Here is an 18,970-nt window from a genome sequence, read left to right on the forward strand (position 1 = left end):
TTTCTTGTTTATACTGTTGTTCTGTTGCCAAGCACCTCCAGACTTTTTTCTTCTTTTTGAGAGTGTGTGTTGTCTTTCTTCATTGATTTACTTAAAAAACCAACCTCTGTTCTGTTTTAGTCAAGCACAAATCAAGACTCAATCTAAAAATTGTCCTCCTTAGAGTCACCTTTCAGACACACCTTATAAGCTTCTCCAACCATTTGGTATAAGGAGTTAGCTAGCAGCACTACATGTCACTGTACTAATTACAGTGGCAGACAGCAGGCGAATGCGCTACAGCTACCGAAAACATTTCCATTAGGAGAAACATGCTGCAGCTTTAGAAACAATGGCAATTAAAAAAAACACATTAAAATCCAAAACAGCTTGATTTTTGATCTGAGATAGAGAGAGACCAGAGGAGAGAGTTTTGTTCTCAAAGTAGGAGGAAAAGTGGAAAAGGCAATATAAAAAGGTATATATGTTTTTGTTTTTTACATTTTGGTCTTTTACAATATGATAAAAGAGAAACAGATTTTAGTAGCTAGTTTTAGCATGATGCTAATAGTGTGACTAAATCAAGTGGTTCCACTTCATGCTCCCCACAGAGGCCTGGTGAACTTCTGTTATGCTGACAGGATATGATGTGTTTTTATGTTGCATTTGTTTTCAGTTGTTTGTGTGTGACTTTGCATTATTTCTGTATCTGCAGCATGTTTGGTGTTAATGTATTTGTATTGGCTTTCCACAGCATGTTTTTGTTTTTGTTTTGATTTTATGTGTGATTCTCCAAATGGAAATGTTTTGGGCTGTTTTAGTGCATTTGCCCTCAACCACCGTAGGTTATGAACCCGATTCAATGCAAAGAAAGGTTAGAGAAGCACATTTATCGTCTTGGCTAGCAAACTGCACAGACTACCAGTTATACTGACAAGAAGACACACTCATAGGGTGTTCCTAAGATCCTAAACGTTTTCAATGTTAACTTTTGTCTGTTAAAAAATAGTTGCTAAGATGCTGCAAATTCAAGTGTTTTGGTTTGGAAAGACCACAAATGTGATTGTGAGATCCTGACGGGATTCTTTTGTTTTCTTTAAATTACAAAACCATAGTATTAGTTAAGGCAGAGCACTGGTTCATTCATGCTTCACAATGACTGGCTCATTCAGCAGCTGCTTGGCTACCGGCTGAGTGACAAATGACAGCTAGTCATATTCATGAAGGTGTAACCTGACACTTCTCAGCTATTGCTGGTGTACTCATGCCAGTGCTGTTTACTGCCAAAGCTCTCTCCACCACCCCAACCAACTATCTTCTTATGTGTTAATGTGGCAGGAGGGAGAGTTTTGTTTTGTAATCAACTACTGCACAATACCACCTAGGGGAATTTCAACCTTGGTGAATTATGGGTAAATTAACAAGGTCACACAGATTTGAAAACACTTAATCAGAGATGTGCTCCCAAAAATACATACAAATTTATTTCATAATTTTTCCTTTTCGGAAAATGACAGTCTCTTTAGAATATGGTCAACTATGAATAAAATTCAACCACACTCTCACGCGCACACACAGTTGGCCAAACAAAGAAAAACTAGGAAAATCCAACAATACAAACATATGAAAATTGCACAACTATGAAACAAGGAATAAATAAATCACGCTAATAAACAAAACAACAAACTGAAAAGAAACCCAATATTACCACAAAAACCAACCTCCAGAAGAGAAAGAAAAAGAAACACACACTGCTCATATTCTCACAGGGAAACCCGTAACATGCCCTGTGTCCTAAGTGGACAGCTTCACCACTCTCTGCTGCAGCAAGTGCAGACAGGGCTGTGGAGCTGAACCAGCTGCATTATGAAAAAAATAAGGAAAAAGAAACTATTAAAGTCAAACCAGTCAGGTGCGTCTGTGGAGCATAACTCAAAGAGAGAAACCCAGCAAAATGCAGCAGCCAGAACACATGAAGATGTGAGGACATGGAGAGGTTAAAGATGCAGAAACAAAAACCACGTAGAGAAAAAACAGCAGAGGCACCGAGATAGCAGAGGCCGGGACAAGAACAGGCCACCACCGTGATGCACAGTTTGGCATACAAGAGCCTGAGAGCAGAGGCACAGTTTCCCAAGATAACAGGAGGGCGAGAGCCACCAGGTCATGTCTCGCTCACTGAGCAGAAGCAGTGTTGCGTTAAGAAAGAGATTGAAGCAGACAATATCATCCACCATCACCACCCATCTGCCACCGGAGAAGAGCCAGCTGGGCTACAGTCACTGGGAACCCAAACGAAAACAGACATGGCGTCTGAACCAGCCACGCCAAACTGTGGACCACGCCACTGATGCAAAAATGCACATCTGATTAGCAGGCACATGCCTAGCACTCAGTGGTGCCTCCAATAATTAAGGCTCCAGGGAGTCATCGCATGCAGCCCAAGGATGATACAATAAGCAGAGAAAAAAAGAAGGAAACCCATTCTGCTACACTAAACTTTTGATTTTTTGATTCAATGTTCATGTGTTCATTAATTGGGGTATTAGTTTATCCAGCAGAATTCTTGTTGCTGCTCAGGTTCTTCCACATCTCCATCAAAGAACAGAGCATTTTCTGTTAAATCTAACTTGGTTGTAAATGGTCAATTTCTTGATGCAAATGTCTCTGACTGAACATTGGTTTTAGCATCTGCTACAAAAACTGGAGCATGAATCGTCCAAAATTTGACTTTTGGATGTAATAGGACAGCTTTTTTTAAACTGTATATCCTCCTCAGAGTCTCGTCTCCACAGTCTCAGACACAGTATCCACAGTGGGTCTCATGTTCTCTTTCCTACCTCGGTTTTGACAGCAGGGCAGCGCCTGCAGCACCTCTTTGGGCCCTTTGGTCATGAGTATGTAGAGGAAGGGATCCACCAGAGGGCTGAGGTAGAGCAGCAGGTGAGACACCAACCCCAGGTATGTCACCGCCTCCTTAAAGGACAGAGCCTCCAGGAGGACACTGAGGATGAAGGGGACGTAGAGGAGGGTATAGTTGGCCCAGATTGCACCAATTCCCCACACGGACCTCCTCCTCTCTGGGGTGATAGGGTTAGATCGTGAGCAGATCAGAGCCCTCCAGGAGTCCACAGCAAAAAAGAGGAGGAAGGGAAAAGGAACAAGCAGAGACACAGCGAACCAAAGATTGTACTTCAGCACTGCGAGGGCCAGGATAGCGAACGGAGCAGCCCATGCCATCAAGGTGACTGCTGGAGAATGTCTGATGCTGCTGCAGAAGCCAAGACACTGCGGGTAGGCCACCATGAGATGGCGTTCCTGAGCTATGAACAGCATAAGTGTGATGTTGGTGACGACACCAAAATAGAAGATGAAGTCGGTGGCGTTGGAGGACAAGACGGTCCCAGTCTCCATGTCCTGGTCCACACGGGGACGACCAAAGAAACTGATAATGTCAGAGATCAGGAGGAACATGACATGCATGGGGATTTTGTTCTCACCTGGACAGAGAGCAGGAACAGAAATTGGCTGATAACATCTGTCTTTTTACATGCACCTGACAACTTTATTTAAATGACAGTGTATTTACAAGAATTATTTGTAGCAAGTATATCAAATGATAAAATGATTCCAACGAAACACTGAAAAAAAACGAACAAACTGTGAAATGAGATGGTACTGAGCTAGCCTAGCGCTGCCGAGCCAAGCCCCCTGACATCCCCTTATACCAATAGTTTGTAGGAAGTAGTAGCATACTTTGTACATGAAGTTATTGGACCTAGAGCAGAGTAAGTACCTTTGGAGAGGTTCTTGAGGGTGTAAATAGCCAGTCCAATGGCGGGCAGCCCAATGCTTAACGTTAACCAGCTGATCACTTGGGCTACCTGGACAGCGGTGGGCGTGGTGGTGTTGCCAGTGAGGTTGCCGGTCACGTTGATGAGGACGGGGACAGTTGTTGTCACTATGTTGCTGACAGCCATAAGAGGCCACACAGTGGCTATTTATATGTTCAGATCAAGTCAGATTAGCATTGAGGTCTTCAGAGAATGTCGCTCAGCTGATGTTGAAATGGAGACCAGTCAAAACAAAAAAACAAAATCAGTCTTTTGTTAGAAAAAAAAATAAACACTGAGCAGTTGTTAGTGTCTTGATCATGAAAGTATTTCAGTGTATTTTTGCTTTGAAGGCAGACAGCCAAGGCCAGATAACTAAGAGTACTTAGCTATCTGTCACCCATGACTGCTGATGTGTAAAGTCAGTCCACACTTGGCAAAAAGCCTCAGACCATTTAATCTGGCACCTCTGGACTGTCTGCAATGCTTTTTTTCCCCAGATTTGGCTTTTTATATTCTTTTAAATAACTGATTTGGGGCATTGGTGGCTTAGTGGTAGAGCAGGCGCCCCATGTACAAGGCTGTTGCAGCAGTGGCCCGGGTTCGAATCCAGCCTGTGGCCCTTTGCTGCATGTCATCCCCTCTCTCTCTTCCCCTTTCATGCTTACCTGTCCTGTCCATTAAAGGCAAAATGGCCAAAAACATAACTGAATTCAACAAAACCGCTTGCTGACCCAACGCACTCTGAACAATCAAGTTTAATTGTGTACATGTTCAGGTACAAATAACTGAAGGCATTATCCAAGATGGCTGTGAATCTCAAGAACTAAATTTTTTTGTCATTAAGCTGAATCACAATATTTGCTTACAATCATTTTCAGGTAGAAAAACCTTGCATCACGCACATTAAATGAAACAGTGCTGAGCAAAAGCTGCCTGAATTAGTTTTTAGCCACCTATAAAAGGTGAAGTATGTTTTGCTGCAGCCCCTGTCCACAGCAGTACATTGCTTAGCTTCTGTGCAGGTAGAATTGGTTAATAAAGATGTTAGTAAAGCAACACAGTACATAAAATAACCAAGGCAGAAATGTCAGATAGGTTGGACCACTGTGTTAAACTATATAGCTTTAAACGTCACATTTATTGATGAAAATCCCAACAGAAATAAGCAACAATACCATTTCACATATCTCCGCAATTGAAATCATTTTCCAGTTGTCTACCTGGAAGTGATTGTTGTTAGCTGGTTTTGGCCATAGACAGAATTATTGTGACGTCGCACTATCAGTCCTCAAAATATGGCTGAATACACTACTTCTGAATGAGCTTTGAGGAGGTAAGAGAGAAGTGCTGTATTCAATCACACCTTTGGCAAGATGGTGGATCATACCAAGCAGGGAAGTTGTTTTCTGCAGGTGTTGTTTGAGTTTCAATATATTTTACACTGTGAAAACATACAGGCAGTATTTGCAGGCAGTATGACTTTAAAGCTGCCCCAATCAGATTTTGGTCACTAGGAGGTGGAGAAACATCAAAACATGCTAATAAACAAACAGCCCTGACATATTATCACATCATAAAGTTATTATGGTGAACATGTTAGCAAAAAGCTGGTTATTTATACATTTGAAATTAGGTTTGTATCAACCTCACTGACTTAAGTCCAGTACTCACCCTCCTTTTTGATCTGCGTTAGTCTCCACCCGCTGTTAAGAAAAATATTTATTGGCTAAATGTTCCACTTTCTTCACCAAGTAGTCTCTACCTGTGTCCATCTGCTGTTTGGTGCTGAGCAGGTAGTGTACAGTCAGTGTAGGGGAGCTTGTTTGATGAAAACAGCTGGTGCTGGAAAAAGGATTCATGAGAGCACTGAGGCTGAACCTAAAAGAGCTAAAAGAGATTAAAAATAGCAGGTGAGAATTCTCAACAGGTGATTTCAGCAGTACAGTGAATTGATATTCATATCGCAAACACTGATTATTGCAGGATTGATATTCCTCTAAAGATGACAGAAAGTTGTAAATATCAATACCTGTTGAAGCCAATATCTCAATTTTCGTTTCTTTCATAATTTCCATATTTGAAAATTAAAAATTTTGTTTACTTTACTGGCGTGAGTACACCACTTTAGCCTTTTTTTTTTATATAAATTTCCAAAGCATCTTAATCAGTCTGAACCAGATTCTTACCTGCAATAAATGCTGAGTCAACTTGTGTCCCCAAAAAAGCCCTCGGCTGTCATTCCAATTTGTTTTTAAAGATGGATGGATGCTGAAAAACAAAGTAACTGAAGATTAGTGTGAAATCCTGCTCAAATATCTTAATTCCCATTTAGAGAGTGAGTGACAACTTCTTCACCTGACTAGCAATGGACATGTTTATGTCCTGGTTTGTGTGTGTTTGCGTCAGGTCTTTTAGTTGGAAACCATTTATTGCTGCAGCACGGAGCCTCCTTATCACAGAGTTCAGCTGGCTGCTTTGAATGAAGCCTAGATGTGTTGAATATTCTCTGTTGGTTTACATGGATCACTCTGTGTGTTCATGATGATTCAGAGGGTGAAAATTTGCATGAAATTAGATGTCAATGTACTGCAACAGCTTTTATCTTAACTTTATTCCTGTATGTCTGCTCAACAGAAAAAAGGGGCATTTCACTAGTTTCTCTGTTTAGAAAAAGTAACCCTGATGATGTCACAGAGATGCCACATGGGTTATCTTGCTTGGGCTTCTTGAAAGTGATTTTTTTAATAGATGGCTGGTTTACAAGGTGAGATATGAGTTGGACTTTTCCATTCTTGATCTTTGCCGTCTTTCATCAAAAACTCAGTGTTTTAAGATGCATCATACATCTAATGGTGCCCCATGGAATTTTTAGGTAACTAGTAGTGTTAAGGAACAGTGTGTTTGCAAGTGAGTCCCTGTTTCATTTGTATCATGCATAAGAATGCCCAGCTATTTCCAATCGTGGCATAACTCAGGAAAACTCATAATGTGGCTCAGTAGTGTGTATGGCCTCCACGTGCCTGTATACATTCCCTACAACGTCTGGGCATGCTCCTGATGAGACAACAGATGGTGGCCTGGGGGATCTCCTCCCAGACGTGGATCAGGGCATCAGTCAGTTCCTGAACAGTCTGGTGCGATGTGGTGGCGGTGGATGCTACGATACATGGTGTCCCAAAGGTGCTTGATTCGACTCAGATCTGGGGAACGGGCGGGCCAGTCAATAGCATCAATGCCTTCCAGGAGCACTCCAGCCACATGAGGCTGGGCATTGTCATGCATCAGAAGGAACCCAGGTACCCAGGAACAGAAGTCAGGGTACCTCTGGCTAGCATGTGGAGGTCTGTGTGGCCCTCCAAGGATATGCCTCCCCAGACCATCACAGACCCACCACCAAACTGGTCATCCTGGAGGATGTTGCAGGGAACAGAACGTTCTCCATGGCGTCTCCAGACTGTCAATCGGGCCACACAGTGCCAGGGTGTGAGCACAGGCCCCACTTGTGAATGCCGGGCCCTTATGCCACCTTCATGGAGTCTGTTTCTAACAGTTTGGGCAGAAACTTGCACACGCGTGGCCTGCTGGAGGTCATTTTGGAGGGCTCTGGCAGTGCTCCTCCTTGCACAAAGAAGCAGATAGCGGTCCTGCTTCTGGGTTGCTGCCCTTCTACAGCCCCCTCCACCTCTGGCCTGTCTCCTGGTATCTCCTCCATGCTCTTCACACTGTGCTGGGAGACACAGCAAACCTTCTGGCCACTGTGTGTATGGATGTGCCATTCTGGAGTAGCTGCACTACCTGAGCAACTTCTGTGGGCTGCAGGTGTTAGATACTATAACTGGCAAATGGCAAAGTATGATTTTATATGACAGGCGTGGCTAGTTAATCGCCCAAAGTCTTATTTGATTGGATGAACTTTTGTAAAAAGTTCAGGATGACTCATTAATTATTTGAAACTGTTATACAGGAATAGAAGAAAGGGATTTTCTGATACTGATTTTGTGACAAATATTTGGCATATAGAAAAGAGATAAATGAACAATTAACACAAGGAAAAAGGATTAAGATTGGGATAATGTTTTTTTTCCCTGGGTCTTTATATCAGCTTTCCAAATGTTAGATGAGGAAGGAAATGCATTTGATGCATTTGTTAATCCTCTAGGATACACACAACTTTTGCGAGTTTACAAGGAAAATCCACAGAGCACCTTTGAGTTTCATTTAAACCAGACACGTAGTGACACATGGACACTACAGGAAGAAAAGGTTGGGAAACATTTCAAAATGTCTGTGCCACAGGGATGCTGGTTTGTAATCTGAAGTACTTTGTTATCTGAAGAATGTGATACTGAGGCGTCCCACTGGTTGAGTACTGAAGGTGTTGGCTTCAGTATTTGGCAAGTAAATCACTGAACAAGGTTTCCCGTGGCGGCACAGTTACTGAATAATACAGACGACGCCATGGTCTGCCCCACAGGCTGCATTAATCACCCGAGGACAATAAATAAACAGCTGTTTGTCCTGCTGACAGTATTGTTCAGACACATGGGCATTTCATTGTCACTGGAATGCAAGGAGCGTCCTCATAAGCAAGGAAAACATACAGTACATACCAGACTATATACAGTATAGAGTATCTGCAAATATACAACCAGCAATAAATCGTTATGAATTGCATACAGTAGTTTTGCAATGGTGCAGAGTCCAATGGGTGCTGGAATAACTATCGGCTATACATGAGGTTAATGGATATGACAGTAGTGATTGATAGTAGCAATATTAATATGTTAAAGGACAGTGAGCATTTAGACTATGAAATATGTAATTTACTGGTAAAATGAATGCTTGGTGTAACAGGGACTCTCTGGACTGGTGTCAAGTGTTCATTATGGTGATAGGCTGTAGGAAAAAACTGTTTACCTGTCTGGTTGTTTTGGTGTACAGTGTCCTGTCACTTACAAGAGGGAAGAAGTTGGAACATGTTGTGTCCAGGGTGTGAAGGGTCTGCAGCGATGTTACCATGTCGCAACCTCCTGGGCTGAAAAATGAAGCCAAAGTGGAAGTGCCAAAACCTGCAGTTTCTTAAATGGCCACTTGAGGCTACACCAGAAGTGAGTCAATTCCCATAGACCCCCATGTTAAACGTGCAATATGTAATTTTCTGCCGCTAGGGGTCTCAAACCAAAACAATAACAGAAGACGGAGTTGGATGTCGTCAAACTGCTAGTTACTTAGCTTTACAGTTAGCGATGGCTTCTCCCTCTCTGCTGCTCTCTCTTGCTCAGTGCATCTTATGTTTAGCTATTCCTCTGCCTCTTTTATAAATGCAGTTCATTTACCAGCATCAGCTCAGCATTATAGAAACCTATTGTTAGATGTTGTGGTTAGCCAGCCGCCGCTCCACACCGCTCCGCAGTGGAGGCCGCTGGCCGGAGTGCTGGTGCCCCAGCAGGCAGCAGTGTTCGCAATACACTGGTGGAAATGATTAATATTTCGATAACATCAGCCAGATGTTTGCTTACCTGTCTAGTAGAACACACGCGAGGTCGGCGTCAAATTGTAGTCCTAGATTTTCACGAAGCTCTCTCCATCTCGGAAAGGCCACACCAATATTTATCCTTGATTTAGCGCTCTTCTTATCCCAAATTCTTCTGGGATCGCTTGGTTGACCCATATGTTTCTGTTTTACCGGCTTGTTTACCGGGACAGCTTCGGTGTCAGAAGTTGCAGCAACCCTCAATGCATAATCATGATCCATGACGAGTTAGCCTAGCCTAGCAACAGTAACGTTCATTCTCTGATGTCTCATCCAGTCTGCTTCTTCTTCTCCTCCTTCATTTAATGGCTATGGTAACTGGAGTTACGTCGCCATTGACATGCGACCTAATGACACAGTCCGTAACTGTTATTAATATTTCATATTTATCTAGGTTTGAAAAATTGTTGGAAACATTTCTGATAATCAAAGTTCACAACTAAACAAAATATATAATATTGGTTTTGTCGTTTTTATACATTTTTATGTGAAACTAGGCAATGCTGAAAATTATGTTACTATGTTGCCTATTTCTTGCCTACAGTATTTTTAGAAACATATTTTAGTGCTGTGTTTACCTGTAATAGCGAGGGGTTATGAGCAGAAAGTGGACACTACAATGTTTCCTGCACTGGTTCTTTTTCCTCTGTTTTCTCTGGTTCTGTAGCACCAATCTCAGAAGTATCTGCATCTTACTACTGCATAGACATCCTAGTTTTGTTAAAAGGCGCTTCTTTCCAATGGTGAAGTACTTCTTTAAGGCTTGAAGTAGTGCAAATCTAAGGGCGGAGCCACTTGAATGACAGGCAGTCTGTGAGAAGCTGCTACAGTCTTTGAGTTAAATCCACCCCTTGCTTTAGCCTCTCATCCAAATATGGTCACTTCTGGCTCCAAAAAAACAGGATGGCGATGGCCAAAATGCCAAACTCAATGCTTCAAAACAGCAGTCCCCAAACCAATGGGCGACATCACTAAGAAATGCTAAAGAACTAAGAAATACTGCCAAACTTAAACCGATCCTCTCATTCAGTGACCAGCAGATTGTCACAAAAGCCCTAATCTCATCGGATTACTGCAATGCTCTGTATGTGGGAATAAGACAATCAGCCTTATCTCAGTTACAGATGGTTCAGAATGCTGCTGCTATGCTACTAACTGGTACCCGGAAAACAGACCACATCACGGCTGTATTGGTGTCCCTACTTTGGTTACCAGTCAGGTAAAGCACAGAATTTAAGGTCCTACTGTTGGTTTTTAAAGCCTTACATGGCCTGGCACCCAGGTACATCTCTGAGCTCCTCTGCCCTCTTTCCATCCCCAGATCACTCAGTTCTGAATGGCAGGCAGGCTGGCACGAATGGTTTCCCCTGCTGTCCTGACTGTCCATTGTCATCTGTTCCTGTCCTACATGGTGGCTGATTCAAACCATACAGTGATGGATGTGCAAAGAACAGTATTATGAAGTAGAACTGGATCAGCAGCTCCTGCAGCAGGTTGAACTTCCTGAGCTGACACAGCGTTGTTGAGTACAGTGATGGGAGGCAGTGGGGGGCTGCTCCACTGTCCACTGTCATCGCCACAGTTTTTAGAGCAATCAGCTCCTGGTTGTTCTGACAACACTGAGACTAAATTAGCATGGAATATTAAAAGTTATTATTTAATGCTACGTGCTTCATTTTCTCATTAATGGTCAGGCTTAATGTTTGCTGGGAGTCTGCTTGTAAGAGCTTGAAATCTGACCTCTAGGTGTTTTTTAGGAGTTTGTGTCAGGGCCTCATGGAAGAAGGGTGTGCCATCTTTATGCAGACTCTTCACCTCTCCAGATGTGGCTGATGACCGTTGTGTCATCTGCAAATTTCAGGAGTTTAACAGACGGTTCGTCTGAGACGCAGTTGCTGGTATTTAGAGAGAAGAGCAGTGGGAAGAGCACACATCCCTAGAGGGCGCCACTGCTTATGGTCAAGGTGCAGGATGTGATTCTCCTGTTACTCCAGCTTTGTGTTGTTGGTTCATCTTCTCACAGTCTTTACCCAGGGTTCAGCAGATTGCAGTTTCTGCCTGTGATTTTGGAGAAGATGAATGAGTGAGTGCTCAGAGAGTCCCAAAGCTTCACAGAGAACAGAATGATAAGTGTCCTTTAATGTTGCAGAGCAATGGTAAATGGTAAATGGACTGAACTTGGTGCCACCTGCTACTCAGTAACCATTCACAAACACTAACACACCAATGGGAGCAATTTGGGGTTCACTATCTTGCCCAAGAGACTTCGGCATGCAGACTGGAGGAGTCTGGGAATGGAAACCGCCAATCTTCCAATTAGTGCGATCTGCTCGACCTCTGAGCCATAGCCACACACTGTGTTTTTATCCCTTGTGGGATACTTATGTTGTGTGTATTTTGGAAGTTTGTACCCTACGTTTGCTCTGTTAAGCCCATTTCCAACTGGACACACACACAAAAAAAATACTAACACCCATTAACATCTGTTTTTTTATCTTAAGTAGGAAAGGTTACAATGACCATTGATTTACAGGACGCATGAATCTGCAGCAGTCGTGTGTATTTATCGGCTCCAACTCCAATCAGCAGTGATGGACACATGACAAGCTAATATTCATCTCTTTTCTGGTACAAAGCTATGACGTGTGTTGCCTCCGTCAGTAAGTTATGCAAGCCTTTGTCATGTCATTCACATACTCCACCATGTCCATCTAAGCAGTGTTAAAACGTAGTTCCAAATTAGTTGCCAACAAATTTGAAAGAGAGACCGAATGAGATACAGAAACCCTGTTCTTCAGCGTGTTCTTGACATGGAACGTGACACAGCAGGAAAAAAAAAACTAAAAATAGAAGCGAGTACTGACAATGGAAAGGGTGACTTTCACCTATTTTTAGCAGTTTTCCAGGATGAAAAAAACCCACATATTTGCCCAAATTTTGGTGGGAAAAGAGTACTTAAGTCCCCCAAAACAATGAGCAGAGATGTTATCAGCATGGCTAGATACCACGAAAGGTAAGTGAACCGGAAGGGTGAATGGACTATTTAAATAAATGAATGTCAAATCTTAGAATTATGACTATAAATACCAAATCCTGACTTTATTTTTCATTTCTATCGTTAATTTATAATGATAATAAAAATGGCAGAAATGTATATCTTCTTTCTCTCCAAGTATTGAGTTGGTCATGGTACTGGTATTGGTAAAGGATATCTTAAATTAACACAATAAAGGATAGTAGTGTCATGTACAGTGAGTTCACTTTTTCAGCAAATAGGGTTGTAACTTCCACAGATACAGTTTTTCAGGTAGACACAATCTGGGACTGTGACCGAAGTGCTCACTTTAAAACCAACATTTTAGGCCAAATATATAAACCCTTTTAGGGCCAAAGTCACAATGACGTCAAATATTAGCTGGAGGCGAAACCAGGCTTGCCACCAGAGGGCTGTAGGCTACATAGGAGTCTTAAAATGTCGTCTTGTTGTGTTATTAGGTGCCAGAAAAGAAGGAGTCATGGCTCAAAACTTAATTTTTTTCACATACCAGCCGCCACTGCCCATCAACAAAAACAAAGACAACTGACAAAGACAACAATGATTAAGTGTGATAAGGAGAAAGAACTGGATGGAGGCGATCATCAAAAATGCATGTGCAGCGCACACTTCAGGTCATGGAAAAAAGTATTTACTGTTGTAGAATAAAGTTATGTGTATTAAGTGTTCATCATGTCCACCTAATCAGAGGAATATTGGATTTTCCTGTAACGTTAACTTTTTAGTGGATTAGCTAACGTTAGCTTTGATAGCAACACAAACTGGAGGGAACCGTTCCAAGTGTCGTCCTTCTTTGTAAGATTGGAATCGTAATCAACCACAAAGCCGGCCACCCCACCTTCAGCAATCCTCTGACATCATCCGTCCACTGAGTGAGAGCATACGGATCGGCCAGTCAGTGTTTACTTTTTCAAGTAACACTTATGGTGCCGGAGAGTGGGTGACCTGACATGGTGCGTTTGTAAATTCAGGCCTGACACTCTACACTAAAATGAGAGCCCTGTTGGCCAAAGAAAAGTAGTGTTATATTTCTCTATGAATTAATGAACAGTTAAGTTAATCAGACATTCACTCTGCTCTGCCCTCTGCTGCTCCATCTCCTCAGACAGAGTGCCTTGAGCGTGCTCTGCCACTCAAAGAGTGCGGTGCTCTGGATAACCAAACCGTATATTCCAACAGAGCTCCAAATTTACGAATTGTCCAATTTGTGCTCTGACACTCAAATGAGTATTTCCATACGCACCACTCGCACCACCTTCCAACATTGTCTAAAACAAGCCAACAGAACTTGCTAGCCAGTGCTAGTTAATGTCTGCGGAGAATTGTTTTGCCTCCAGCTAAGCCCCACCCACCAAAAAACATTGTACTGTTTACTAACAGTAAAAGGGTCTATGTACCATAAAACTTCAATTAGAATCCCCGGCTATTTTCTTGAAACACTGAAATCAACAGGCCTACATTTGGCTTTTACATCCTTTTACACAAAACAATTGCTCAGCAAAGAATGAGAATTACAATCAAATTGTTCAATTAAATCAGTATGAATATTACTTGTTTAAAAATTAGGCTTCAGATAATATGTCAGTTATGAACCATTCATTTAATCTAGCTCCGACAGACAGTACATCAGAGAGAGAGAGAGAGAGAGAGAGAGAGAGAGAGAGAGAGAGAGTTACAGCACTTGAGGATTACGGCATCCGGCATACCGACACAGCACCACGTTATCCTGTTAAAACAATACTCACAACTTGGATTCATTTTTATGGAAAATCCTTTTGATTCTTTTGATATGAGGACCCTTACAGACTAAAGGGATATGAACAACTTAGAGGGTAATCGAGGAACAGACACATAAAACAAAAAAATGTGCTGCTTGACAACCAGACCAGGTGTCTAATTGAGACAGACGTTTATTTGTCATAATAGCCACACCGTTCTAGTAAAAGGGACTGGGTGTTTGATTAGTACTAGGCTTTTAATTGAAGTTTTACGGTACTTATTTTGACTTCAAACTATGTATTTTTACAATGGTGGGAAAACTCCATGAAATAACATTTACACCATTGAGTGACAGGAAATATATTATGATACATGAGGGACGTTGAATGCATTCATTTTAAGTTTCATTGGACAAAGGTGTCTGCCAAGTAATTATAATGTAAAATTATTTCTTTTAATTAGAAAGAGAGAAATATTTTAAGAAAGGATGATTTCATAAAAAAAAAATTCCACTGCAAGTTTTCCAGGTTTTCTGTAGCTGTGAACATTGCAAGTATAGAACTTGATTTTCTGATAAATGAGGTTTAATAAAAGCCCAACATAAGTCTAATGTGCCAGTGTAATTCTGGTGTAGTTACTATGAATAATAAATATAAATCAACCAAAACTATAAATTTGCTCTGATAGGACTCTACTAAATCTGCTATGGTAGTTAAATTGTGAGAACACCAGGGGCTACTCTGGAATGGCTGAGGGGGAACTTTAAAGGGAACTTTAATATAAGTTGAACCCCCCTCGGCTCTTTTCAATCTGTCTTTAAAGACAATGTGTTCAGATCTTGCTACAGCTGACCCGTGACCAGCAGGGTGCTCAGAGGTAATGTGTGTGCGGAGCTATTGTTTCCGTGAAAAGGCCCAGGGATGTTGCTTTTCATCATGGGAAAAACAGCATGATGGTTGTGGTGGTGTGGTCTGAATAACCTGCTACAAAATGAACCCTGCCGAGTCTGTGTTTATACTTATCTCATGTTCAGATTTCTAATGTTAGCTGATATTATTGTTTTAATAAAGGGTCTATTCCATTTTATTTAAAACCCACAAGTATCAGTGGCACAAATTCTCATGATGATGTGTAGCTTGCTTTTTGTTCCTATAGTCTGCTGTAATGTTGACACAGTATATTTATCTGCAGTTGAAGTGGCAGCCCTCACCCTGACCTTCCCCCAGCTCAGCCAGTGAGAGATCAAATCAGTTCGTCCACACTGAGACAGAAATAGAAGCCCTCGTACATTGCGATGCAAACCAATATGCATTGGTCTGTGTACTGAAAAAGAAGGATAACAATTTTAAGTTTGGCAACAATGCAGGCTGGGTATGAAAGCGTTTTCTGAGAGGTAGGAGATATGTATCAGCGCATAAAAGAGCACGGGACTAACCATTCATGGCTTTACTAGAAAATGTTGGAAGTTGTTAAATAGCAAACGTGATGTTAACTGATAAAAGTGGAAATTATTTATAAATGGGCCACATAATTTGGAGACAAAAGTACCCACTGTTGTTGTTCTCCTTTTTTCTTTCCACTCCATTCATGTATTTCCCTTTTTCACTCATTGCCCTGTATTTTACTGAAGCTCAGTCTCCTCTTTTTTAATTTTGTTTACATAGCCTATTTACTGGTATCATATCTATTTCTTTTTTTTTCTTATTCCAACCCTCTTTCTTTGCGTGTAGCTTTATGTTTATCCTTTGTTCTTCCTATATAAAAGTTTTGTTTTTTCCTAATAGAAATATATGTCCTCCCCTGTTAAAGTTAAAATGATTGCTTTGACAAAAATAATACAAAAAATAGATGTATAAATCTTTACTGATTTCTCCAGTGCTTTCAACTGCACCTCATTAGCAAAAGGATTTTGCTGTCCTAATGTGACATAGGCTATTTGGAACTTGGTCACTTGATAGCAGGTGGCTGTGAAGCCTATATGGAGGGACACAGTACCCCCTGTCTCCGCTCTAACATGATCTTGCCAAGTGGGCAAACTCCATCTGCTGATTAAGACCATTAGCCTACATGCTGTTGAAAGCTCCATAAAAAAGTAGTAAATCTGTCTTGGGTGAAGACAGTTTTAAGACTGTTGTTATATTGTACATAATTATTAATTTCTTGCAGTAAATCATCCACTGACGAAAAATGAGCGGTGTTTTGCGGATGCAGTGCTGATGAGAGGTCACTTTCAGCACTAACCTTGGTGACGTTTCCTGCGACTGCTTCACAATAAAAGCCAACCCGTGGTTCTACAATTTAATGATTTTAATGTGAAGGATGAGCAGTAGAAAATGTTGAGTGATATAAATGAGATGTAGGCTAATAATGAAATAAAACGCAACAAAACAAAGCAAAACAAAATAAAACAGGAAGGCTGTATTACATGTTGTGTGTGCTTCCTGTGATTCCCTCAGGCATGTGAAAGCTATTTGAGTCCTGCACATGAAGGACGGACAAACTCAATGTGAATACACAAGATAAATGGCTGTTGCGGAATAAAAATCCTATTAACTATCAAAACTGATTGCAGGAAAATCTCGACGTGCATATTCCTTAATATGTTTCCCTTCGACAAATCAAATGAACATATAATACGCTGGTGAAAGGATGTGTGTTTCACCTTGACGGTTGACTGCTGCTGCGGATGCAGTTCCAGACGCCTCCACTGAGCTTCAGCGCGATTCCTCCATGACTCTGCTCATGTAGCAGCAGGGAGGGATGTGTTGTATCATCCAGGCAGCCCGGCAGACGCTTCGGTCCTTCAGTCGGAATCCTGCTGCCTCATCATGGCTCTCAACATCCCCGGCGTGGCCGTGATGCTGCTCTTCTACCTGCTGGTCCTCGGGATCGGCATTTGGGCTTCTTTCAAGTCCAAAAAGGAAGCCAAAAAGGGCCAGGGGAATAAGACGGAGATGGCTCTGCTGGGCAACCGGGGCATCAACCTGGTTGTCGGCATCTTCACCATGACAGGCGAGTAGCTGCGGTAACGGAATAACGGGGACAACGGGGGAGTCATTTTGTCCTTTATTTGTCTTCTAAAAATATATTTTTGCTTCATTTTATTTCATCAGTGTCCCTTTGTGCGCATGCGATCTTTTTTTTTATCCTCGACTCGATTTCTCACGTTGCCTTAAAATCCTGTATTTGCCAAAAATAGAAGAAAACAAAATGTACACTGGCATCATCTAGCGCAGTTTCACAATTTATTTTATAACACCGACGACTGAATAATGAATCCTAGCGGGCCGGATTACAGTTTTAAGGCTACGAGGAATTATAAAATGCATGCTTTTAATGTTCTAATAATAACTGATGGTGCAACAATAGAAATGGTTTCAAATCAGGAAAGCACCGTTGTTTAAATAAATCTGTTAATGTGGTTTGAAATAAGATTAATGTAAAATAAAGGAGGAAATGGGTCAGGGATTTCTTTCTCTTTTTTTTTTTAATTCTTCTTTACCCTTCCGCATGCACACTTCTCACATATTGTATAATAGTGACTCTCAGCCCAAATTCCTTGTTCCAGCTCACACGGTGACACAACTTTAAGGACATCTTTGTTTTAAAGTAATTGGTCATTAAATTTACACTAAATTCCAACTCAAATTTGATCTCTTATTAAAGTTACAGCAGACAGGCTGGTTCCTGTGCTCAGGTTACAGGCACGTGGACACTTGGCAGGAGCACCAGCCAACCGTCTTGCCACTGTCCTCTGCCCGTAATGGATGTGAATCTGTTTGTGTGTAAACAGCTACATGGGTTGGAGGTGGATTCATCGTGGGCACAGCAGAGGCAGTGTACAACCCTTCCATGGGACTGATCTGGGCCGTGATGCCTATCGCAGCAACCATGTGCTTCATCATTGGTAGGGTTTCGGTTTCCTTTTAAAGTCCTGTAACACTAACAGGTAGAGATGGGGAGTTCAGGGTCAACGGCTTCATTTTGTACAGCCACAGTAGTGGCCCCATAAGGCTGTAATGCTCATTACATACCACACTAGATGGATAAAAACTGGACTTTGTTATTCTTGGATCGTTATCAGTAGCAGGGCAAAAATGTAAAGCCTGTCCTGAGGGTAGACTGACCCCGTTACAAAAACAACAGCATCTCTTGTTGGTTCATATAATTAAAACAACCTATTTTTATATTTTACTGACAAGTGATGTCTTGTGATCATGTGAATAATGTCTCCTCTCTGCTGCAAAGGCAGGGACGGGGCTCCAGTCAGGACCACTTCAGCTGATTTCAAATTGGGGTCAAGTCAGAGTCCAAAAATATCCTACAACAAACAGTGGTCACTGAATATTCCTCACACTGTTATCTTCAATCACCCAGTACAGTCTTTTCAATAGAACAACCTAAAATGTGAGGAAACTTTAGCAGAAATGTGGCATTATTTGTTAAAATAAAACATACAATCATATGGCACAATGGTACAATGTTAAAGTATGACATATTTTCACATATCTGTGCATACAACTTGTACACCTAAAATGAGGATGCTTGCTTGTTAAATGGTAACAATATTATATGGAACATAAGCATCACCTGCCGCTGTAAATTTGAATACATTTTGTCTCTATGGGGAACTGACAGAAGCAGAGCAGCCTCTTGAGTTTGCTACAATAGCAACCAGCAACCCTGGGCAAGAAAGGCTAAAAAAAGATTATAAAAACGTGACTCAATCAAAGCCAAAGACGGTTTTATGTAAGACTGGAGATAGAGACCTACAAAAGTCTAAGTTTAAAAAAAAAAAAAGACCAAGAAAAATCCATGATAATTAAACAAATGTCTTGTTACCAGACC

General features: G+C 41.5%; 2 protein-coding genes across 7 annotated transcripts in view; one reads left to right on the forward strand and one right to left on the reverse strand.

Moving 5' to 3' along the window:
• LOC125903318 (uncharacterized) lies at nt 1-16,844 on the reverse strand. Of its 5 annotated transcripts, none has more exons than XM_049600180.1 (4): nt 16,785-16,844; nt 6,002-6,083; nt 3,776-5,702; nt 1-3,479 (listed from the first exon to the last, which is right to left on the reverse strand). In XM_049600180.1, exons 3-4 carry the CDS (start codon nt 3,957-3,959, stop codon nt 2,755-2,757), a joined length of 909 nt encoding a protein of 302 aa, XP_049456137.1. In that variant the 5' UTR covers nt 3,960-5,702; nt 6,002-6,083; nt 16,785-16,844; the 3' UTR covers nt 1-2,754. The 5 variants fall into 5 exon arrangements, with proteins under 5 accessions (XP_049456137.1, XP_049456138.1, XP_049456134.1 ...); XM_049600181.1 differs by lacking the exon at nt 16,785-16,844 and having other exon boundaries at nt 3,776-4,036; nt 5,578-5,702; nt 6,002-6,275; XM_049600177.1 differs by lacking the exon at nt 16,785-16,844 and having other exon boundaries at nt 3,776-4,036; nt 5,487-5,702; nt 6,002-6,275.
• LOC125903312 (high-affinity choline transporter 1-like) overlaps nt 16,825-18,970 on the forward strand; it is a 12,986-nt gene continuing 10,840 nt past the window's right edge. The window contains exons 1-2 of one of the 2 annotated variants that reach the window (XM_049600168.1): nt 16,825-17,134; nt 17,916-18,029. In XM_049600168.1, the coding sequence (XP_049456125.1) occupies nt 16,951-17,134; nt 17,916-18,029 (298 nt within the window). In that variant the 5' untranslated portion in view covers nt 16,825-16,950. The remainder of the gene's footprint in view (nt 17,135-17,915; nt 18,030-18,970) is intronic. The other variant, XM_049600169.1, reaches the window with a different exon arrangement.

Source organism: Epinephelus fuscoguttatus, linkage group LG16 (genome assembly GCF_011397635.1).
Source record: "Epinephelus fuscoguttatus linkage group LG16, E.fuscoguttatus.final_Chr_v1".
Lineage (NCBI taxonomy): Eukaryota > Metazoa > Chordata > Actinopteri > Perciformes > Serranidae > Epinephelus > Epinephelus fuscoguttatus.

What these genes read in the sequence shown, in the direction of transcription:
- LOC125903318 (XM_049600180.1), bottom strand. Translation starts at nt 3,959, where the DNA reads ATGGCTGTCAGCAACATAGTGACAACAACTGTCCCCGTCCTCATCAAC. An exon ending in CCTCAAGAACCTCTCCAAAG is followed by an intron (nt 3,480 to 3,775) that starts GTACTTACTCTG and finishes CTCTCTGTCCAG; the next exon opens with GTGAGAACAAAATCCCCATG.